This window comes from Piliocolobus tephrosceles, chromosome 20 (assembly GCF_002776525.5).
Source record: "Piliocolobus tephrosceles isolate RC106 chromosome 20, ASM277652v3, whole genome shotgun sequence".
NCBI classification, from domain to species: domain Eukaryota; kingdom Metazoa; phylum Chordata; class Mammalia; order Primates; family Cercopithecidae; genus Piliocolobus; species Piliocolobus tephrosceles.
In genome coordinates this window covers 14,226,601-14,250,539 of record NC_045453.1, presented here as the reverse complement: position 1 = coordinate 14,250,539, position 23,939 = coordinate 14,226,601, and the positions used below count along the sequence as shown (strand labels likewise).

At 45.3% G+C, this 23,939-nt stretch overlaps 1 protein-coding gene across 2 annotated transcripts in view; it reads left to right on the top strand.

The window, feature by feature from the left end:
• The window catches only part of CHD6 (chromodomain helicase DNA binding protein 6), a 211,496-nt gene extending 189,558 nt beyond the window's left edge, over window positions 1–21,938 (top strand). For both annotated transcript variants that reach the window (XM_023227895.2, XM_023227896.2), the window contains 8 exons: window positions 597–805; window positions 2,166–3,737; window positions 6,851–7,002; window positions 7,403–7,609; window positions 8,550–9,002; window positions 10,658–10,849; window positions 11,859–11,978; window positions 18,742–21,938. In XM_023227895.2, the coding sequence (XP_023083663.2) occupies window positions 597–805; window positions 2,166–3,737; window positions 6,851–7,002; window positions 7,403–7,609; window positions 8,550–9,002; window positions 10,658–10,849; window positions 11,859–11,978; window positions 18,742–19,638 (3,802 nt within the window). In that variant the 3' untranslated portion in view covers window positions 19,639–21,938. The remainder of the gene's footprint in view (window positions 1–596; window positions 806–2,165; window positions 3,738–6,850; window positions 7,003–7,402; window positions 7,610–8,549; window positions 9,003–10,657; window positions 10,850–11,858; window positions 11,979–18,741) is intronic.
• Window positions 21,939–23,939: the final 2,001 nt, after the last annotated feature.

Below are 23,939 nucleotides of genomic sequence, written 5' to 3'. Positions count from 1 at the left end.
GAGGACTTTGGTGTCCCAGAGAAAATAATTGTCATGGACAACCTACCTACGTAAAACCACAAAGAAAAGCAGTATGAGGTGGGGAGGCAGGGGTTGTGTCACTGAAGCAGTCACTTCCCTTCGGGACACCAGTAAGATGAGGAGGTTGAATTTAATGGTCTGGAAGATCCCTCCAGGATTCTCTGCTTCTAAATTGCCATACAGGTGGAAAAAAAAAAAGAACAAAGCTAGATATTTAAGTATATATAGTATTTTTAAAATATTCATCTTCTACAGGCAGAAGTTAACTAGGTGATTCCTAAAATTGATGAATCAAGAGGTAGCAAGTGTATACCTGGTTTAGAAATAGGGAGGTAAATACCAGAAGAAAGAGCTGAAAGATTTAGAAGTGATTACCTTTTTGGGAGTAGGATAATAGGCTATTTTCATTATAAGCCTCTCAGCCCAGTTTAACTTAAATAAAAATAACAAAAGAGACAAACCAGCTCTGCCTCCTTTCTTGACTTTATGGACTTTCATAGTAGGCTCTCAATAAGCAGTTATTGGCTTTTAAAAAGAAGAAAGAGCTCACTCTTCCTTTCTGATTAAATCTCAAGGTGGACTAGGAGAGAACAAGCAGACTTCTATAGAACAGTGTCTTCCTTTGGTGTTGTTTACGATCAAGAAAAGAAAACCTTTGACTGGACACAGTTCCGCATCATTTCCCGTTTGGACAAGAAGTCGGATGAGAGCCTGGAACAGTATTTTTATAGTTTTGTGGCCATGTGCCGGAATGTCTGTCGTCTACCCACATGGAAAGATGGCGGTGAGAAAACTATCAGTATATTGTCAGATGATACAAGGAAGGAACATTCTGATTTTCAAATTGCAGAATTACTTTAGGTATACCTATTAAAACTAGAGTCTACATGAGGAATTTAGGTAAAGATGAGTGGGCTTTTAGAAATTCATAAACTTCTAATTGGGTCCACCTCATAAAATAAAATCTCTCTCCCAAAATGATGTAACTTCAGTGAGTGTTGAAATTCAGCTTAAAACATCACAAATATTGAGATACTATTAACTGCTTTCTCCAAAGTATAAGGGTTTTTTTTTTAAGTCATGTTCAGATTTATCCTACTCTGAACTTTGCACCTTCCTTAGATTAAATCTTAATAACTTTAAGTATTTCCTCACATGTCAACTTGTAACTATAGAAAGTAAGTGGCTATCATTTAAATATCCCCTGATCCAGTAGAGAACCCTTTTGAAAAATGTCTTCCTGGTTGACACTCGCCTCCCTTTAGCCTTGTATTTGTAGATGGAGTTCCTCTGGACCATGGGACAATATTTTAGGAAAGCTAAAGCAAACATTGAACCTACTCAGTGTGGGTTCAGGGCTGATGGCAGCACACACAAGACGTCCCAGCCTTTGCCTCCTATGTGGCGGGGCTAAAGTGGTGTCATCCAAGCCAGGGAGCTGAATATATTGGAAAGATGTGGACCTTGGAGTCACACTGACAAAACCTGGATTTAAATCCTGGTTCTGTCACCTGGAGCAAGGTAGTTTATCTGAGCCAATTTCCTTATCCTTGAAACAGGACAGGCATGATGATGGTATGGTGGGATTTTCATGAGAACTAAGTAACATGTATAAAGTACCTAGTGTAGAGTACAGTGGCATGATCACAGCTCACTATAGCCTCAAACTCCTGAGTTCCCAGATCCTCTTGCCTCAGCCTTCCAAACAGCCAGACTATGGGCACATGGTACCATGCCCAGATAATTTTTTTTATTTTTTGTAGACTTGGCAGGGGGGTCTCACTTTGTTGCCCGGGCTGGTCTTGAACTCCTGGCCTCAAGCTATCCTCTTAGCCTCTGCCTCTCAAAGTGCTGGGATTATAGGTGTGAACTACTACTATACTATGCCTGGCCTAGTACATACTTATTTAAAGAAAACTAATACTATTTTCAGAACTGGAGTTTTTATGCTCTTCTGTCATACCCCTTGGGTCTGTCCTTCCATTCTTTTTCGGTTTCCTGTTTTAGCAAGGGCCCACACACCTAAATCTGCCATGCTGAGGAGCCAGAGAGCTAAACTCCAAGGCCAAAGATGCAGGGGCTCAGGTGGGCGGAAGTGTCTGAGGCCACCTTAAGTGATAGGCTTTATTTTCCTTTCTCTCCAGGTCCCCCAGATACCACCATCTACGTTGAACCCATCACTGAGGAACGTGCTGCAAGAACTCTGTACCGCATTGAACTGTTACGCAAAGTTCGAGAGCAAGTGCTTAAGTGCCCTCAGCTGCATGAACGCCTCCAGCTGTGCAGGCCCAGCCTCTACCTCCCAGTCTGGTGGGAGTGTGGGAAGCATGATCGAGACCTGCTCATCGGCACTGCCAAACATGGGCTGAACCGCACTGACTGTTACATCATGAACGACCCCCAGCTGTCCTTCCTGGATGCCTATAGAAACTATGCCCAGCATAAAAGATCTGACACCCAGGCACCAGGAAATCTCTGTTGTCTTTACCAGACCAACTCCAAATTATATGAATCTCTTACATATACTCAAATGAGTAGGACTTCAGAGTCCCTTGAAAATGAACCTGAGAATCTAGTGAAAGTAGAAAGCAGAGATGATCATCTCGGCCTGCCTGATGTGACTTGTGAAAACTTTATTTCTAAAGTTCAGGATGTCATTTCCATCAGCCATGATGAAAGCCTGCTGCCTGAGTCCTTAGAGAGCATGATGTATGGTAAGAAGGTGCTCAGCCAAGAACCAGGCTCTTTTCGGGAGAGCCCAAGTACCAATACAGAATGTAGAAAAGATGTGATTACCATCTCAATAAGCAAAGATGGGAACTGCCAGCCTGGTGGCCATGAGGCAGAAATAGCTTCCGGCCCCACTTTTATGGGTAGCTTAGAAGCAGGAGGAGTAGCTCAAGCAAACATCAAAAATGGAAAACATTTGTTGATGTCTATTTCAAAGGAAGAGGAGCTGTGCTTCAGTGAGGCAGGACAGAGACCTGAAAGCATCAGCCAGCTGGAAGCCAAGTGTTTAGCTTCCCCTTCCTTGAATCCAGGAAGTGAAAGTGGGTTTGTAGATATGTGCAGTCTTAGTGTCTGTGACTCCAAAAGAAACCTGTCATCAGATCAGCAATTAATTGATTTATTGGAAAACAAAAGCTTAGAAAGTAAATTGATTTTGAGTCAGAACCACAGTGATGAGGAGGAAGAGGAAGAAAACGAGGAGGAAAACTTAGCCATGGCAGTAGGCATGGGGGAAAGGCCAGAGGTATTGCATCTCACAGAGCCCACTATTGACATCTCAAGGGAAAAGAACCAAGGCTTCCATGCAGATGAAACCAAGAAAGGAAGCTTAGAGGTGACAAACCAGACTCCTGGACTACAGAGGGCTTTCTTGCCTCCAGCAGCCTGTCAATGCCACTGCAAACACATGGAGAGGTGGATGCATGGCCTTGAGAATGATGAATTTGAAATCGAGAAACCCAAGGCTTATATCCCAGATCTGTTCAAAAGCAAAACCAATACTATCGCCATGGAGGGTGAACCCACTGCTGTTCCATCAGAGCCGTTTAAAGTGAAGCATGAGCTTTTAAAAGATCCTTGGAAAGAAAGTGCAGAGGGGCAAAAAGTTTTCCCCACATATCCTCTCGAAGGAAGTGAACTCAAATCAGAAGACATGGATTTTGAGAATAAAGATGAGTATGATAGAGATGGAAACTGCCATAGTCAAGGTACAGTATGTAGGATCTTGTCGTATTTTGGATAAACTAGTTCATACATGATGGGGGGTTGGGTTTTGGGGGAGAGAGTGCTTCATATTTTTACAGCTTCTGAAACAGACCTGGCTGCCCTCATCAAAGGTCATAGGCCTTGGACTGAAAATTCAGATAGCTTAGTAACTGTGGTCATGTTGTAGAAAATTGAAGATCATAGACAATCATAGCACTTTGGCTGCCTCACCCGTATAATTTGGGCAGGGGCTTGTGTGTTTTCATTCAATAGATGCTATGTATGGTGTTAAGGGGAAATAGTTTGTTCTTCCCCTAGATAAGGTGCTTCAAACTGGCTAAAGTGGAACAGCCTTGGGATGTTAGGAACTTGCAGTTTAATATGGGGGCAGTTAATTTTTCAGGAACTGAACAAAAATGCAAATAAATTTGATCTTTGTTAACGTGGGCAAAAAAGCCACTTATTCATGTCATTGTCAAAACTGTGTGACTTAAGGTCTGTGCATTTGGTTTAGATTCCTGTCAGTAACTCAAAAGAAAAAGTTTACAGCAATAAAGAAAATAGATTTGATCCTTTTAAATAGGGAGATCTTAGATAAGGGTTCAAGCTAGAAGGAATTTCAAAATGTTAAGAATCTAGGTGACCCTGAGATTCTATGGGCTTTGAAAGAATAGACATACAGTGATTAGGGATCGTGAGGAACAACAGCAACAAATGATTGTTAGCTGTAGTTTTAATTTTTTTCAGATCCAAGAAGGCCTATTAGGGTGAACAAAAAACCAAAAACTCCCTTCATGCCTGGTCCACTGTGATGCTGAGGGATGTAGACAGACACATCATCCCTTTCTGGGGCACTGATTTTATGTTAAAGAGGGAAAGAAAGGAGCTAAGCTAAGTCCCTCAAGTTATCTAGCTTTTTTTTTTTTTTTTTTTTTTTTTTTTCTTGAGACAGAGTCTTGCCCTGTCACCTAGGCTGGAGTGCAGTGGCACAATCTCAGCTCACTACAACCTCTGCCTCCTGGGTTCAATATCCCAAGCTGGGATTACAGGTGTGTGCCACCACGTCCGACTAATTTTTGTATTTTTAATACAGATAGGGTTTCACCATGTTGGCCAGGCTGGTTTTGAACTTCTGGCTTCAAGCAATCCACTTGCCTCAGCCTCCCAAAGTGCTGGGATTATAGACGTGAACCACTGCACCCAGCCTCAAGTTATCTAGCTTTTTCTTTTTAAACTCCTTGGTTTTATTCAGAACTCTTGGGAAGAGTTCTGAACCCAAGTTAAAATTTGCACACTAGCTGAGATAAAAACCGAGATGCCAAATTGAAAGTAGCTTGATAGAATTGTAACCTCAGCCAAGCCAGAAGGAACCAGTCTGCAACTATGTCTGATCCTCCTCATGGCAGGCCACGAAGCTTTGCTGCCATGTGTTGAATTATAAAACCCACATTGCTTTTTGAACCCTGTTGTGGGTAAAAATCAAATTATCGGTCCTTGGAAACCCAGGCAGTCAAGTGAGTACAAGGTACGGTTTAGAGGAGAAATTATGTTCCTGAACTAGTATCCTTTGATGGCAGCGTCAGCCTTGCTAAGTCAGAGTAAAGAAAGCAGTGACCTTAATAAGCTTTGGTGAGCATCATGTGCACGTGTGGGTGGGAATCCCTTTCACTGATGGTTTTAAAAGTGCTTCTGCAGACCTTGGAAGGGATCCTCCACACATACGAGGCGTGGGACAGGTAAGGCAGAGAGTTAGCCCTGCTTTCGATACTAGAAATCTACAGTCCTGAAGGAGCAGTAATTAACTGGTACACCTGTCAGGGCCCAGGTCTCCTGGCTTTTTCCAGGTTTTCTCTCTCACATGATTTCACTTTTTAAAAAAAAAACTTAAATTCAACTCCTCTGCTTAAAACCTTTCAGTGGTGGTCCCCCATTGAATCTAGAATAAAATCCAAATTCTCTATCCTGGCCTACAGGACTCAGCATGTTCTAGATGATTTCCACCCCTCTAGCCTCATCTTTGTACTTTTCACCTGGCCCTCACTTAGTTCCTAGCATGTCCACAATACCCTTCCCCATTGCCGCCTCATCTTCATGGGACTTCCCTCCTCCGAGACTCTCTAACAACCTACTTGAGTAGGTTCTTCCCTGTTGTTCCCTATCGTGGCACTTGGTTTCTTTCCCTTTATAGCACTTATCACAGCTTGTAATTTTAGTTGCTCTTTTATTGTCACTGCTTTCCTGGCTGTCTTCCCTCATAGGGCCGTAAGAACCTTGAGGGCCTGGGCCGTATCTGTCTGACTATCCTGAGTCTACCAGGCCTAGCAAGGCCCTGTTTTTCATGGTCAGGTCGCTGCAGTTCCCTAGGAGACTTGTTGCACATTCAAAAATGAAATATCCACATTTGAAAGCATGGATGCTCCTTGTCATTGAACCAAGAAAGAGGTCAACAACTTTTCCTGCCTTAGGTGTTTTGCCATTGTCTGTTCATTTCCTGTAAGTGGATCTTTGAAGATCTATTCATGTTGATGATAAACTTTCATCATTACTGAAGCTTGAAAGAATAAGTTGCATGTCCATTTCTTTCCGTGAGTGAAGTAATTGAAATGTTCTGAGTTTCTTGGCATCTTTTACATGAATCAGGTCTGTCTGACATTTGTTGTAAGCTTCATGACTTTCATCCTTTCTCATATTAATCACCCTCTTGCTGTTCCATTTCATAGACTGTCCCTTCAAAGATCTCAAAGTATTAGAATATTCAGCTTTCCCTTGACCACTACACTGAGTGAGAAGCCTCTTTGTGATTAGTCATCCCCTTTCACTCTTGGATACACAAGAAAAATTTCCTTTCTCTTTTCTTGTGTTGGGATGTGGATGCCAATGCTCACTAGAGGACTTGCTTTGGGAGCCCCAGAGCAGGATTTGCTTTTCTGGCTTAACTGATATGGTTATCCTAGAAATAGAAGATATCATAATTAATATTCCATTTAAAATAAATTACACAGAATAAGCTAGTTTAAAAAGAAAAAGGAAAAGATCAGGATATCCTAATCTCTCAGATCACTATTATCTCACTACTACAATTAAGTGCCTGAGTAATTTTTTAACCTCTTCCCAGATTATCCAGGGAAGTACTCTGAAGAGGAGAGCAAGAGCTCAACATCGGGCATCGCAGGAGACATTGGGGATGAGCTACAGGAGGCTCGAGCTCCCACTATTGCTCAGCTGCTACAGGAGAAAACTCTCTATTCCTTCTCTGAGTGGCCAAAGGTACCCCAGAGCTTGCATTTCCCACCCCGCCCCAAAACCATTCTCAGCTTTGAATTGTTTTTAAACCTTTTAGAAATAGTTCTGAACAACAAACTCAGAAATGTTTAATACCTTTAAAAGGTATTAGTTATGTAGCATTTGAACATTAAAGATACATGCACTTAACTAATTCAACTGTAAGATGAAGGTGTCAGATTGTCCTCATATTTATAGTGCCATGGCTTTCATTTGTATTGTCTAAACTATGATTTTTATTTTAAGGCTTATAGAGTGAGTATGTTTGAGTGTGCTCTTTTCTTATCGACTCCTTCTGGTGAAAAGCTTGACCCTTGATCTCAAAGGATTTTGTGAGTTTAGGTAACTCGATCCTTATTCATCAGAGCTTTATCCTTTTTTCTAGGACCGCGTGATAATTAACCGCCTAGATAATATTTGCCACGTGGTGTTAAAGGGGAAGTGGCCCTCCAGCCAGCAGTATGAGCCCTCAGGCACACTGCCCACCCCGGTGTTAACCAGCAGTGCTGGTTCTCGAACCAGCCTCTCAGAGCCAGAAGCAGCAGAACACAGCTTCAGCAACGGCGCAGCATTGGCAGCCCAGATTCAGAAGGTGAGCCGGGAAGAATGGAGTGACCACAAAACAGAGAATGGTGGGCATGTTCCACATCTCAGTTGAGTTCATTCATTCAGCAAGTGTTTACTTAGTGGATAGGGGTTTGTTTTGCCAAGCCATTAGTGTTGATTGGGGAATTTAGACTTTATCCTGTATGTAGTAGAGAGCTAGTAAAAGTATTGGAGCAGGAGAAGGTATGATGAAAGCAGGGGTTTGTAGCTCACCTAGAGTGGTATACAGCTTGACTAGGAGGGCCAAGCAGGAAACTGGTAAAGAGAGGTTCTAGACCCCAGTTGGTTCAGAGTGGATACAAAGATGGGGGGAAACTGACAAAGATGACTCCATGACTAACAAATATATAAGGAAAGGGAAGCATGAATGGAACAGTGTGGTTGACCCTTAGAGAACTGAGCTAACAATGGAAGTTGATAGAAATTAGGGAAATCAAGGCAGGAGTGAGCATTTTGGTGGGGTGATGAGTTTTGAGATACATTATTAACATGCTGGTTCTCATGCTCAACTGCACATTGCAGTCAGCTGGGGACCTTGACAAGCTAATGATTCTGATGTAATCAGTCCAGAGTGTGTCCTGGGTACTGGGTTGTTTTAAACTTCCCAGATGATTCTGATGCACAGCTGAAGTTGAGCATTCCTGAGTTATCATCTTGCAACACCAAATGTAGTTCATGGACTAGCAACTTTAGCAGCACCTGGAAACCTGTTAAAAAAGCAGACTCTCAGGCTCTACCTCAGACCCACTAAAGTAGAATCTGCATTTTCACAAGCTGTTCAGATTTGAGGAGGCCCGAGTTAGAAGAACTGCTAAAAAGATGATTGGAAATAATATGAGGCCTAGGGAAATCAGGCCTGGAGAAAGAGCTGGCGTTCAGCCACTTGTGTGGCATTCAGACCTCTCTTGCTGTTTGTGTGTTCACAGGAGAGCTTCTTAGCTCCAGTATTCACAAAGGATGAACAAAAGCACAGGCGTCCCTATGAGTTTGAGGTGGAGAGGGATGCAAAGGCTCGGGGCCTGGAGCAGTTCTCTGCCACCCACGGGCACACCCCTATCATCCTCAATGGCTGGCATGGGGAGTCAGCTATGGACCTCTCCTGCTCATCAGAGGGGTCCCCAGGAGCCACATCCCCTTTCCCAGTGAGCACCAGCACCCCTAAGATTGGGGCTATCAGTTCACTTCAGGGAGCCCTTGGCATGGACTTGTCTGGGATTCTGCAAGCTGGCCTGATCCATCCTGTGACCGGACAGATTGTCAATGGAAACCTCAGAAGAGATGATGCGGCCACGAGGAGGCGGAGAGGGAGGCGGAAACATGTTGAAGGAGGGATGGACCTCATCTTTTTGAAGGAGCAAACACTTCAGGCGGGAATCTTGGTGGGTATTGAGGTCATTAGATTAAAAACATCCACGTTTCTACACTGAGAAACAAATCCTTCTTCCTCAGACACAAAATAATTTGTGGATCTTTTATCTCTATTTCAGTTGTCCTGCTTTATTTTCTCTCATTATAAGATGCCCTCCATCCTCTGTAGAACTAGATAGTTACTAACTCATTAATGGCGCTTAATCTGCTTACAGCCTGGAGAAATGAGCCAGGAGGTCTTGCCATTTCAAATAGGAACAACCCCGCTCCTCCAGGGTTTCAGAAGAGCCACTGTTGACGGCACGGCAGAGCAAGATGGCAGGGTTGAGTGTGCAGCGGCTTTTCTCCGGGGTAGTGAGGCTCTCCGAGACTGGGGTATGGGAGAAAGAACAGGAGTCAGGGCTACCTGAATGTGATCCTGGCTCTTCTGCTTGACGTACTGGGTGACATTGGGCTACAACTGAACCTCACTTTGCTCCTCTATAAAGTGGGGCAACAGCATCTACCACAGAGGGTTGAAGATTCACGGAGATCATGCTAAGATAGTTTGTTCCAAACTCAAAGGAAATCATTTGCAAACAACAGAAAAGGTCAGAAACCGTATACCTGGCCAAGAGAGATCCCTTTTATGCTTTGTTTGATGCTTAATGTTGTATTTTGGGTTTTCCCATTTACTGGATTTTGAGAATCCATTTTATGTTTTCTTATTTTAAAAGGAATAGTAATAGCTAGTACTTATTGAGTGGCTACTACTTACCATGTTCAAGGCTTTACATGATTATCTTCTTTGTTCCTCACAACCACTCTGAAGATGGGCTTGTTACTCCCATTTTATAGATGAGGAAAATAAGGCTTTAAAGCATTAAATAATTTCCCCCAGATTATCCAGCTAGTAAGTGACAAAGCAGAAAACCAAACCAAAGACCTTGTTCTCTAGGGGCTGAGAACTTTACTGCTAGGCCATATTGCTTGGGTTATGTCTTCCTCTTAGACTTCCAAAGTAATTTGGGAAGCTGAAGTGACACGTCCTTTCCCTGCTCAATCCTGCAAGCTTTTAAGAAGTTCGTTACCTTTTTTAGATGTGCAACACCGTAGTTTCTCTATAATGATCATAGAATTCCAGTGGAATGGCCAATAAAAATTTTCCCTCTTGTCCTCAGAGTATTTTTTAATTTATTAATGCAAACACTTATTTAGCATTGACATTGTTACAGACCCCATTATAGGCTTTAGTAAAACAGAGGTGAGACAGGCATTCAAACTATAGAGGGTGAGTCCGTTGTGGTATGGCGTCTTCTTTACGTGAGAGAGCTAGGGACAGAGTGCTGTGGGGACAGGAGCTGGAGCAGTGAGTGCTGCCTGGGACAGTGGGCCGTGGTGACAGAGGAGGAAGACTGAATCCGGCAGTCAGGATGGAGTTAAAGTGTACCAAGTGGACAAGAGCGGGAGAGGAGCGCTCAGGTGAACGGAACACCAGATCACTTGCAAGACCTTATGTGTGTGTGGGTCAGTGGTATGTGTAGGGTTCTAATTCAGGCACCCCAGCTGAGGAATATCAGGGTGGAAATAGATGGCGTGATTCAAATAACCCCTTACGTGTTTTCTTTTTTTAGAAACTAATTTTCATTCTGTCGTGATTATACATACTCGTTTTTCCTTCATCCAGGAAGTCCATGAAGACCCAGGGCAGGCCACCTTGAGCACCACACACCCTGAGGGGCCAGGGCCTGCCCCCTTGGCTCCCGAGCCAGCCACGGCAGCCAGCAGCCAAGCCGAGAAAGCCATTCCCAGCAAGAGTCTGCTTGACTGGCTGAGGCAGCAGGCTGACTACTCCTTAGAAGTTCCTGGCTTTGGGGCAGTAAGTGTTTGTTGGTGCTGCCTGAGATCACTGTTTACTTCCTGCTGACTTGTTGCTATTTTTGATGAAAGCATGCTGAGGGAAACCAGAAAGTTGGGAGCTATTTGGGAGAAATCTGTCATCTGACAACATCATGTTAAAGGACTTTTGTTTTTAAGTTTAAATTTTGATTAAATTCTCCAGTAATAGAAATGATAGCCCATCTCAAAATACTATGCCAAAAAGTAGACATGCACAATCCTAAGAGGACAGAACTTGTCCCCTGTCCCCACAAACATTGCCACACAGTATCATAAGCTCATAGAGAAATCTTCAGGTTGCATAAACTTGGCCACCTATGAAAATGTTCCTTTGTATTCTTTTCAAGTTAATACGTTACCATTTGTGGTGGTGGGGGGACTGTCCTTAGTTTTATGGTTACTCTGCTTTGGGACATTCCCTTCAAATCACCTTACTGCCTTTGTCCTAAGTCCCTCAGACTAGACATTTTTGGGAGAGGACTCTTGAGCACGATGTCTTTTTTGGTTTTTCTCTTCTCACTTGCTCACCTACCCCACCACCGTCTTTGTCCTGGATGCACCTAACTATTAAGATACCTATGTAGAGAGCACACAAGAAGAGGAGAACACATTCACAGATGCTCACCCTCCAGAGACAGGCGAAACCAGCCAGGCAAGTAGCAGTGACGAGAGAATCCAAGGAAATGATCAAGAGGAAAAGGCCAGGGATTAACAGGGCCCTGGCAGCCTGGTGAATTGGCTCATGTGTTCTAGTCTGGAGCACCGGGGGCCCATACAGCCTGTTTTCCAGCTTACTGTAGGAACACTGGTGCTTCAGGAGAGAAAGCCTAGGTGAGGCCAGGTAGCTATTTCCTTTAGTTTAACCTGGCCAGCTCCTGTGCAGACAGCCATTGAAGAGAACAATAGCAAAACCAGTTGAAAAGCATCAGCCTCATCAGAAGAATCTGGGATAGCGTGTTTTGTAATGTTGGTCTCCGTTTTCATCCTAGAATTTTTCAGACAAACCAAAGCAGAGGAGGCCACGCTGTAAAGAACCTGGAAAATTAGATGTCAGCTCTCTGAGTGGGGAAGAGAGGGTTCCTGCCGTCCCCAAGGAGCCAGGACTGAGGGTAAGGAAGAAGGCCACGTGAGTGTGGGGCCAGGAGGAGCATCCTGGTTGAGCCATGCCTTATACACTTGAGAGAAAGCCCCAGCTGGGAAGGGGTTCGCTGGGAGACATCTTTCAAGAGGACTAGAAGCCAGCACAGGAAGTTGATTAGCAGCAAGAAATGGTGCTGTGGCACTTTTGAGCACTCTGTGACTCCCAGTGGTCATTTGTTTTCAACCCTTACCTCCAGAATTGTTTGTTAAACCATTGCCAAAGCTTGGGTTTGTGTTTTGTTTCTCCTGTGTTTAGAGTTGCAAGGGGAAAGAAATTTTAACCTTTGTTAGTGAACAAAATTCATTATTGGAAGTTTTCATTTCCTAATTTAGGTTTTTATGGCTACCATTTAAGACATTTCTTCCTAGTCCGGCCTCACTGGCAATGAAAAACAGCTGACTCTAAGCACTACCCTTTTCCTATTATAGCATCATGAGACTGGAAGGGACTTCAAAGACTTCTGCAGAATACTTCTAGTGTAACGAATCCGAGTTAATTATAGTTTACAGATTAGTACAAATTTGGACTACAAAAGTCATAACCTCTAGGGGGCGGTAACAACATTTCAAGTTGAAAATGTGTTGAGCTTGGGCAAATTATACATAAATATGCTTTTAACCTCCTAAAAGCACTTTCTGCCCGAATAGGGAGCTTCTGAAGATCCTCATGGGGACTTCTGCCTTTCCCAGGTTGTTCCATAAACTCAAGCTTTCCTGAATGCCTTCTCTTAAGTACTCTGCCAGCTACATCTTTCCTGGAGTAGGAATTCCCTTCTCGGTGGGATTGCTTGAATGTGATTTCTTTTTATAGCTCCAAAAGACCGCCCACCCTAGTCATTTCCTCCTGGTGCAGAAAGAGGTTGGCATTTAATGTTCTCAGGGAACTTGTTCCAGAGTTTGTCACCTGGATTACCGCTGGTCTAGTAGCCCCACCAGTGGCCATTGCTCATCTCCATCTGCTACCACAGCCCCTTTGGGGGGGGGGGACTTGGACCCTAGACAGTTTGTCACGTTGCAGAAGCTGCTCTTTTTTTCCCCTCTTGCTTTAGTCTCAGAAAATGTCCCTTCCACCCTTTTCTTAGGATTCTCTCCCCCACTTTCTTTCACCTGCAGCAGTATGAGTTGGTTCCCCTTTGTTTGTGTCCCCTCTGTCTTTCCTCGCCCCTTCACACTGCCTCCCACCTTCTCCTTTTGTCTCAGCGCACGGTGTCTCAGATACGCCGTCAAGGGAAGACCTCCAGTTCTTGCTTTGTTGTAGTCTCCAAGCTCTTGCTTTAGAGATGTGTCAGGAAGAGCCACGTAGTTCCCCCTTGGCTTGCTTGTTTCTTTCTCCATGTCTAACAGTTTCCCTCATGTTCCTTGGAAACTAGTGTTCATCCCTCCCTACAGATGCTGACCGTTTGCCAGAAAACCCATCTCTAAGCTGTTCTTGCAAGCCAGCCTCTTCCCAGAGATGTGTTAACCTCCTTTGTTAAATAAACACACTCCCTGCCTCGGAGGCCCTTTTCCTGCAGTTAGGCAAGAACAAGACCTCAGGCAGCTCAGCCTTCCCAACAGGGGCACCCGTGTGTCTCCTGCAGCTCCTCTGGGAACAGGGCCTTCTAGGGTGCACTGTACTCTTTTTCTTTGCCATGGATACTTAGTCCATTCAGGCTACCATAACAATACTGGGGGGGCTTATGAGCAACAGAAATTTATTCCTCACAGTTCTGGAGACCCAAATGTCCAAAGTCAAGGTACTGACAGGTCAAGGCACTGGCAGATTGGGTGTCTGGTGAGGCCCCATACCACATCATCCAGACAGATGTCTTCTCACCATCACTTCTCATCCATCAAGTCCTACTGTCTCTCTTTAGAAATACCAGCTGGTGGCTGGGGTGACTCCTCCACAGGACGTGGTTACAGCTGCCCTCTCGTGGAGGAAGGGACAGCCAGCTCTCATAAGGTCACTAATTCCATTCATGAAGGCTCAGCCCCTGTGACCTAATCACCACCCTAAACCCCCTGCGTCCTATTACCATCACCTTGGGGCACAGGATTTCAACATAGGAATCTAAAGGGACACAAACGTTTATAGCAGAAACCCTACCCCTCTTTTTAGAAATAGATTTAAATCTCACAAGGAATTCCTCCTTCGAGCTCACATGGCCCTTCTGCCACATGCGCTGTGGTTTGGATGGGTGGTGTCCACAGAATTATAGCACAGGCTGCACGGAAGGTTGTGGGATTCAATTTTTAATGCCCAGTACCTAGTGGTTACTCATTAAATATATGTATACATACACATATACTTAATATAGTTTATATATGTAAGTTACATATGTATATATTGGTTTTACCTATATGTGTATAGTTTTGGGGTTTTGCTGGGCCATTTGACAGTAAGTTGCAGACATGACATATCACCCCTAAATACTTTAGCATGCATCTCATAAAGAACGTTTTCCTGCATAATTATTGCTATTATTACATGTGCATATTAATAATACCTGTTATCTAGTCTATATTCAGATTCCACCAGTTATCCTAAAAATGTCTTTAGAGCTGGTTTCTGTTGTGTTCTGGTTTGGTTTTAGGATTTTTAAATGAAGAGCCACATGTCACATTTCGTTGTTAGGTCTCTTTTCACCCAGCATGTATTTGTTGGATGAATGTACTAACCTTCGGAGGAGAAAAGAAGCTCCGGTCATCACCTTCTTTTAACTCCACCCAGAGTTAAGTTTTAGAGTTGGAATAATGCTACCATGCATTGATGAGGATGTTCTTGGGCTGGATGCCTGTGCAAATTAGATAGAAAGCAGATTTGCCTCCAGTGTGCTTGAACATAAGGAAGCTCCTTTTCCTTGTTCTCTTTGCCCCCTCCGCAGGCCTTTCCTGGAAGGGGAAGCAGGTTTGCTCCCAGGGTATAATTACCAGGAGGGAGAGCTGCCAAAGCCCGCCTGGCCGCTGTGTGTGGTCGCCGCGCTGCTGGGAGGGGCACCTGACTGGGGTGGGCAGCAGCTAGTGGCTGGGGTGACTCCTCCACAGGACGTGGTTAAAGCTGACTTCCTTTGCCAGCACTCTTGTTTTGCTGCAAATGAAGAGCGTTCTCTTTATCCTCGGGGCCTTTCTGCTGCTATTCTCCACATCTAGAGGGAAAGAAAGATCAGCTTGTGCCTTCTAAGCAAGTTCTCATTTCTGAAAGGACCCACCATTCTCTCTACACCCATGGTTCTCGGCAAGGGCAAGGAAAGGATGCTTTTGACATCCCATATCCTGAGATTGCTATTTGCACGTACTGGGCCAGGGCCAAGGTGGCCCAAGGTCCTTTGGGGCATAGCCTGGTGCTAGATACCCTGAGGAGGGTCTCAAAGCATGTTAAAGCAGACCTGATTTATAGCAGATTCCTTGAAAATAAGAAGGAGGCACCATTCATCTAGTGCTGGGCTTGTTTTCTTCCTAACAGAAAGACTTCTGAGATGGAACATGCCCCCTCTCGCTGAAGAGTTTTGAGGGCACATTTGTGGATGTAAAAGAAAGATACTCCCCAGCATCTTTCTCTGCCTCTCGGTTGTGGGTAGGCTGCAGGAAGAGGGCTCAGAAAGGTATATGGTCACGTTGTGGTTACCCTGGCTGAAGCACCCTGGGCTGTGGTGCCATGCCTGCAAGGGACTGAGACTGCTGTGTAGACAGAGTGGCTGGCCCAGAATGAGGCGATTTGCATTGATGAGCTCAAGACAGACTGGTGAGAAATTACCCTTTTAGCCTGGCCCCGATCCATCAAGTCCTACTGTCTCTCTTTAGAAATAGGAACCAGCCAGGAATTGCTTCCCCAGTGATCCTCCCTAGAGCCAGAGGGGCAGTTGCCAGCCTAGCAAATTGCAAGTGGCAGGTCATGCTGGGAAGAAGAGAGGGTGTGGTGTGCTGTGGAAAGAGGCCTGGGCTGGGAACCACAGGGCCTGTGTTCTCACCTGCTATGTCCCTGACCAACTGTACCCTGCCCACCCCCACCCCCACCCCCACCCCCACTTGTGAAAACGAAGGGTTCTAAATATAACAGTTTCAGGGATTTCTTCCAGCCCTGTGATGCAAACCAAGGCTTTTTGAGAAGAATTTTCTTAAAGTTGCCATCATAAAGCTTTTTTGTCTATGATGAACTGGGGTTTTATATATATATATATTCTTGGGAAACTGAAGGACAGGTGTAGGAGTTCAAAAAATATTTCTGGGGACTCAGAAACATTCAGATATGCACGTTTTCACATACCTATGAATCTGTAAATTCTCTGTAAAGCAGGCATGATGATGATAGTACTGACTCCACAGGGCTGATTCACTGATTCGTTGAGACGCTGCTGGAGCCCTCTGTACAGTGCCTGACACGTGATCAGTGCTTCCTCATGGCATCTCGCACTCTTCTGCTGCTCATCCTCTTATCACCACTGCCTTCCCTGCTGCCTCCGACAGCCGTTCCCCTCGCTGCTGAGTGCCCACTGCCGTGGGAGCCAACACAGTCCAGCTGCTGCTCATTTCGGGCCCCCCACACACATGTGTCCTTACAGCCCATGAGAACCTGAAACCAGTGCCACCAACTAAGGTTACAGCTGCCCCTTAAATAAAAATCTGGTGGGTCTTCCAAGGATTTGCTTCTTTCATAGTTTATGGAGAAGAGAGGCAGTGAAAAAAACGGGAAATGCCAGGGCTGCTGAATTAAAGTTAAAAGTTGGTGCCCTTAGGCAGATTGTAAATAGATTTCTTAACTGCCCTCAGGCCTGGTGGCAGGTCTCAGCCCAGAGATATCCTCAGCTTCCCTGGCTTCTTTCTCTATGTTCTGTGGGGTTTTTTCGGTCATTCTGGTGTCTCTTGGTGAGACCCGCACCTCCTTTCTCGCCCCAAGAGTGTGCCCCATTGAGAGGTACAGCCAGATCCCTGCCTCTGATTTCCCACAGACAAGGAGGCTGGGGGCTGATGGAGCCTCAGCTGCTGCTTGTCATATCACCACCACCGACTCTGCAGACTCTAGTGGAAGGGAAGGTATTCCAAAGGAGAATCCTGAAAAGGCTGCAGGTGCAGCCCGAGGAGTCGCCTCAGCAGCCCAGAGGCCTCACCCCTCACTGTTGAGCTCTCCCGCCTCTTGCTGCTCCGTAGGCTCCACATTCCGGCCTTGATGGTGATCATTGACCTCAGTGGAATCCAATGTGACAAGATTCATTGAGGCTACTGTGAACATTTTGCTTCACCATTGCTGTAATCAAAGGGAAGGGGGTAAAACAGCACTGACTTTGTAGCAGGAACCGTAAGAAGATGCCCAGGCAGTCAGGGAGGGTGCCCGCAGGGGAGGGCTTTGTCCTCACACTGTACACCTCCTCTGCGTGAGAAAACTCTGAGACTGCTCACTGTACAAGTACAGTTCACCTTTTTTCATACCATGGGCATGTACTACTTGATAAACTAGCTGATAGCAGTGAGGTGTGGAGGGCAATCAGAAGAGAGAAAGGCATGCAGTTCTCCAGGGGCGCAGGGCCTGCGGCACTAAGTCCTGAAAGAAATCGCTCCCCATCGGTAGGGAAGAAGTTCTCTCTCTTTCTAGGGATTATAAATTCAGAGAAAGATGCATTGTAATTGCAGTGGTTTGTCTACGCTCCAGGGACCAGGTTCCTGGCTGCATCCTCTCTGCCCTGCAGAGCTCCTGAGCTCCACTCTCAAGAAGAAGGGTGTGGGGCTGCAGGCTGCGCCTCCCTGTCCACGTGCTGCCTCCCGCTTGCTGGTGCTGCTGGAGCGGTCTGCCGTCCCCTGTGATTCTGTGCAGCTCGGCCGTCCTGATGGGCTATGGGAATGTCCAGTGCAGGTGCCAGATCCCCCGTGTTGAGGGCCCTGGTCCTGTCACAGTGTGGTCCACATGGAGCAGAAGTGCTTTACTGCAGAGCTCTCTGCTAATGAAGAAAATTGGAGAGCGAACCTCCAAATAGAGAAAAAATAGATGGTCTCCATTAGGGAGAACATGACTTCCTTTGGTGGCAGTTTCCCCAACAGTGTTCAAGAAGTCCTTCACTTCTTCAACAAACATGTACACATCCCATTGTATTCAGAGAGGGGTGGGGCATACACACAATAAATAATGTGCCATTAGCAAGCACTGCTTCCTATGGATCAGGTAACGTGTTAAACACGTCACTTTCAGAGACTCTAAAGATAGCTGCCATTGTCCTTTTTTACTTAAACTCAGAGGCTAACTGACATGTCTTGAGTCCCACAGCTAGGAGGTTGCCGTCAGGATTTAAATTCGGGTCTGTCTGCCTTCAAAACCCTGTCTTACATATTCTTTGTTGCTTCAGTAAAAACCTGTGTCAAGAGGAAGGCAAGCATTGGGATCTGGTGAAGGGGTCTCAGCCACAATAGTCTCACCGAGAACCAGGGCACTTTTAGTGCTTTCTCCAGCTCCCCACTCTCTTCTGCCAGCTTCTCACAGGCTGGATGCCACTTTTGCCAGTCAACATGTTGGAATTACCACTGGGCAGTGACAGGTGCCCTAGTTGTGCCCATGCCACAAAATTCTCTCAGCTGCTGAGGGAGAAGCCTGTCAGGTACAGTCAGGCCGGAGAGCTGCACAAGTAGGCAGGAGGTGCTCCTTTTCCTGGGAACCCTTCGTGCAGCTGGAGACAGGCCAGGCCAGTGCAGAGCCCTGGTCGTCACCCTCAGCTGACCACCTGCCATCCTGTTGCCTCAGCATTTTGTGTTTCTTTGTTTTTCCAGGGGTTTCTTCCAGAAAACAAGTTCAATCACACCCTGGGTGAGCCTGTTCTTCGAGATACGGGCCCCCGCAGGAGGGGGAGGCGGCCTCGGAGCGAGCTCCTGAAGGCTCCTTCCATCGTAGCAGACTCTCCCTCTGGAATGGGGCCGCTGTTCATGAATGGACTGATTGCTGGGATGGACCTGGTAGGACTTCAGAACATGAGAAATATGCCAGGCATCCCCCTCACCGGGCTGGTGGGGTTTCCAGCTGGCTTTGCCACGATGCCAACGGGTGAAGAGGTCAAAAGTACCCTGAGCATGCTGCCCATGATGCTGCCGGGCATGGCTGCTGTGCCCCAGATGTTTGGTGTTGGGGGACTCCTCAGTCCACCCATGGCAACCACCTGCACTTCCACTGCTCCGGCGTCTCTGTCAAGCACAACGAAAAGTGGTACGGCAGTGACTGAAAAGACTGCGGGAGACAAGCCGAGTAGCCATGATGTGAAAACAGACACTTTAGCTGAGGACAAGCCTGGTCCAGGTCCATTTTCTGATCAGTCTGAACCTGCAATAACTACTAGTAGTCCTGTGGCTTTTAACCCATTTCTCATCCCCGGAGTATCTCCTGGACTCATTTACCCGTCCATGTTCCTCTCCCCTGGTATGGGCATGGCTCTGCCAGCCATGCAGCAGGCCAGACACTCGGAAATAGTAGGCCTGGAGAGCCAAAAGAGGAAGAAGAAGAAGACAAAGGGGGACAACCCCAACTCCCACCCAGAGCCCGCTCCCAGCTGCGAAAGGGAGCCCAGCAGTGATGAGAACTGTGCCGAACCCAGTGCCCTTTTGCCTGCAGAGAGAGAACATGTGGCACAGGCTGGGGAGGGGGCACTCAAAGACTCCAACAACGACACCAATTAGAACTTTTTTCATTTAAGAAATTATTGTGACTTGTAAGTTTCTTATCCCATAAAGGTTTGTTACTTCCCTCACTTCACCTCCATAAGAACCTGTGTTTCCATAAGTAAGATGACCTACCTGATTTCCTGTCTGAGAACTATGGTAACAGGTGTTAATAGTTGCAGGGTCTCACCACTTCATTAGATAAGTGTTGTCTACCTAGTCTAGGAGGCACAGAATTCACATTCTGTTCATCCCGTTCATTCCAGCAATCGTAGCTAATACAGTACTTGGTGACGCGCCCACCCCCTTCTCTTCCAAGTTTCCCACTCACTCGAGGAGGAAAAATGGCAAAAGAAAGCTGTCTAGGGATTTACCATTGAAGGGCTGAAGAATAGAGACAAAGAGGAGCTCTTTTCCTATGAGCTGGGTTGCACAGGAGGAATGTCACAGGGAACCAAAAAGCACAGAAAAAGGAAGTGCTGGTGCATATTTTTGAGTTAAAATAATTCCCTATTTTATCATGATTCCTAAGTGAGTAGTATAGACAGAAGCATATAACTAATGATTGAAAATACATATATTCATTTCTTTATAAACAAAAACCTTACTGGTAGTAATATAATTTCCCCCTTCATGGTTTTTCAGACACCTGCAGCAAGAAGAAATACCGACTGACTAGGCATTATTTTCTATACATCCCTCTCCCCAGTGAAAAGATGCCTCTCGCTGCAAGAAAGCTTTACCCACCATGAGTTATTGCTGGCGACGGGGGTGGGGCCAGGACCCGCGCTCTATGGAGCCACACGCTGCCTCACACACACACAGCTGGCGCTCTGCTCCCACCTGGTTCGCTTACAGATTTCTCTAGCCATTAATTTGCCTCTCTGTGTTTAAAGAGCACCAAGACTGAATGGATTTTCACTTCAGGCTTTCCTTCACCAATGAGGCTCTTTCTGGAGCCTGCAAGAAGACAGTTGCCCAACACTTTGACACTTGCTAGTAGGTCCTTTGATCTAGTAGGTCCTTTGATCGGGAATGTCTGAGGCTGTCAGATGTGTGCCATCCTTTATAATACAGCTGTGAAAAGTTACTTCTCCATTCTGTTTATATCTTACAGTTGGACCCAAATCCCAAATTATCAGTTAATCGAAACTATGTTGCAAGTCAACATTATTTTCTCTTCTTCCTCAGCTTCTCCTTGTTGAGGAACTGAGAAAGAACCTGCCTAAGCAGCACTTCCCCATGTCCTTTCACCTTCGTGTTAACATCCCTTCTAATGGTCTCACTCTTCACAGGTAGTTCACACTCTAAGACTTGAAGTAAGCTCATGGTTCAGTACTCTGGGGGCGCAGGGCTGCGCAGGACCCTTGGAAATGTTGCAAGTGTTACTAGTACCAGTTTCACTTTTCGTTGTCACAATTTACTGTATTTTTTACTTTTTCTGTTACAGTTTTGCTAATTTATCAGAAGGTCCAAAAGTTTGACATAACTATTTCATTTTGCATTATTTATTTATGATGCTTTTGTCATTGTCTTTTATACATTTGGGATTATAAATTATGTAAATGTTAAAATGAGCATCTCAAAGAAGTCTGTTAAATCATGACTGAAAAAAGTCAATCAGATGTATCTTCAAAAAGTGGACTCCCAGTTTTATGAATCAGATATAAACCAGAAATTCTATAACCAATCACAGAAGAATCCAGTAATTGAACAAATCCTATTCAGTGACATCCTTGTAGCATAGATGGTCTATAATGCTGACCACAGATTTCTTAGAAATGCTGCTCTCTCTATTTAACTAACATTTTGTTCAGTTTTGCCTCCAGTGGAAGCAGAAAGGGTTTTTTCAGCTGTTAAATCCTAAAAATCAATATAATTTATTTATGTAAAAAAAATAACTCAATCAATATATTTTTGAACCTTTTAAGTACTAATTTTCTTTTTATCAAGTAGAAAAAAAAAATGTATTTGCCCTAAATCCTTAAAATACAAATGCTATAAAAATTCCTGTATCTTGAAAGCCTTACTGCAAATGAGTATTACAGACATCCAGCAGAGTCTGGTTTTCTTTGTTGTCGTTGTGTTGTTGTTGTTTTGTATGGAAAAGCTGCTTTCCCCGGGTTCCACTTATAACCTCCAGTAGGTCACAGGGTTCAATGTGGATCTGACTTAAAAACCCACCAGCATGCTCAATCCCTTGTTATACCTTATCGAATCTGTATGTTAACTCTCTGGGTGTTTAGGCTTCTATTTGACTGCTGTTGTGACCCTGTTTGCAAAATGAAATGACACTCTGTGGATTATTTGCTCTGTAAGGCACAAGTGCTTCTTATGATTATTTTGACGTTTCCAAGAGCAAAAGCCAAATTTAAACTCTTCAGCAAACTTGAGCCTTTTCATCTAATTCCATGTCACTCACAGCCATAACTTTTCTTGATCATTCTTCACCCCATGTCTTACATAATAAATTGTGGTCTTGATCCTGGATTTAAAAACAAAAAAAAAAAGTTTAAAAGTCACATTTGTATTTGAGGAATTCAGTGGCACTTGGGTGTCTCTTGCTGCCTGGGGCATTTATGAGTGCATGGTATGCCCACTGTCTTTCCAAGGTGTCCGGTCCATGCTGGGCACCCTATGGAGGACTTGTTGAATATTCATCATGAGGGTTGACTTGGCCTGTCTCTCAACCGACTGACCAGAACACCTGGTTAAAACATGCCCTAGAAGGGAGTCGGGGGTGGGCAAGGTGGCTCACGCCTATAATCGCAGCACTTTGGGAGGCCGAGGTAGGCGGATCACTTAAGGTCAGGAGTTTGAGACCAGCCTGGCCAACATGGTGAAACCCCATCTCTACTGAAAATACAAAAATTAACTGGGCATGGTGGCGGGCACCTGTAATCCCAGCTACTCGGGAAGCTGAGGCAGGAGAATCACTTAAACCTGGGAGGCAGAGATTGTAGTGAGCCGAGATCGTGCCACTGCACTCCAGCCTGGGCGACAGAGTGAGGTTCCATCTCAAAAAAAAAAAGTTGGCAGCACAGCATCCTGCTCCACAGACTCGAGGCCTGAACGCTGTCAGCTGGTACATCCCTAGCGCCACTTCTTAAGCTCCATACCAAGAGTCCTACCTCAATCACACACCTGCAGTGTATGGGGGAACTAGACTTGAGTGGGTTAGAGTAGGTTCATAAAACACAGGACCACCAGGGTAGCTGAAATTCTCAAGATTTTTCAGAACTCTGTGTTCCTGAGCCTGGTGTCTCAACCCCAAAAGGGGTGAGTCAGAAGTTATCGATGAGGCTGGCAGGAAAGTGCCACAGCCTCTTTGAAGGCTGAGCAAGAGACTAACCCCGCCTCATCTTGTTGGCTCCCAACTAAACACCACCAGATGGGTGCATGAATGGCCTGAAGCATGGATGGCCATTGTTACAGTAAGGCCTTAGGTGTTACAGGCCTCTAATCAAGACATAGGGAGCCCTCATAACAACTTAAACAGAAGTAGTAGTAAAGGGTCTTGGTTTCATTTTTTACCGAAAACGCTGTCCCAGAAAATACTACCTTGTACAAGGACAGAATAGGAATAGATGGTTCAGCACACTGGACTACTGTTGGTGTGTGTTTGCCATTAGTGACCTCATGTCCTCACAGCATCTTGGGCACTGGGTAGAGGGATGCCAACATCGAATTTGCCTCCTGAAAACTAGCAGAGAGACTGCCAAAGCTAGCTCGTCAATCCTGAACAGCAGAGCTGGGCTAGACCCCGCAGTCCCACCAGCTGGGGAGACGGCACCCTAATTTTGCCTTTCACGATAACAGTCTGGGGCCTCTATCTCAGAAACCAAAACTGAGTGAAGAAATTACACTCAGAAAAATTGGCACCAGGAAAAACAGAACACTCAAATAAGTGTCACACCCTCTGGAAAACTTGATGCTAGATTCGTTTACACCAAATTGCTTAAATGGCCTCTTGTAAGAAGTATTGTTCATTTGCCTCTTCTGGAAACCACAGGATTTCTTTCTTAGGTCAGAAGTAGGGTTCACCCAACCCAGTAGTTGGGATCTTGGCTGCCTAGTGGCGGACATTGTGGCCACTTTCATAATGCAAACTCAACAAGGTATCTGTGGGACAAAGTAGGGAATAGGGGAAAGGGTGAGTTCAATGCTGGCTGCTTCTGGGAAGATGTTTTATGAGGTCGATTTGGACATGGAGTCTGAGCATGGCTGTGACAAGTTGGTCCCTCCTAGACGGCCTTGGGGTTTGAGTTCTGGCTCAGCCCAAGCCTTGGAGGACAATGGGAAGAACTAGAATGAGAGCC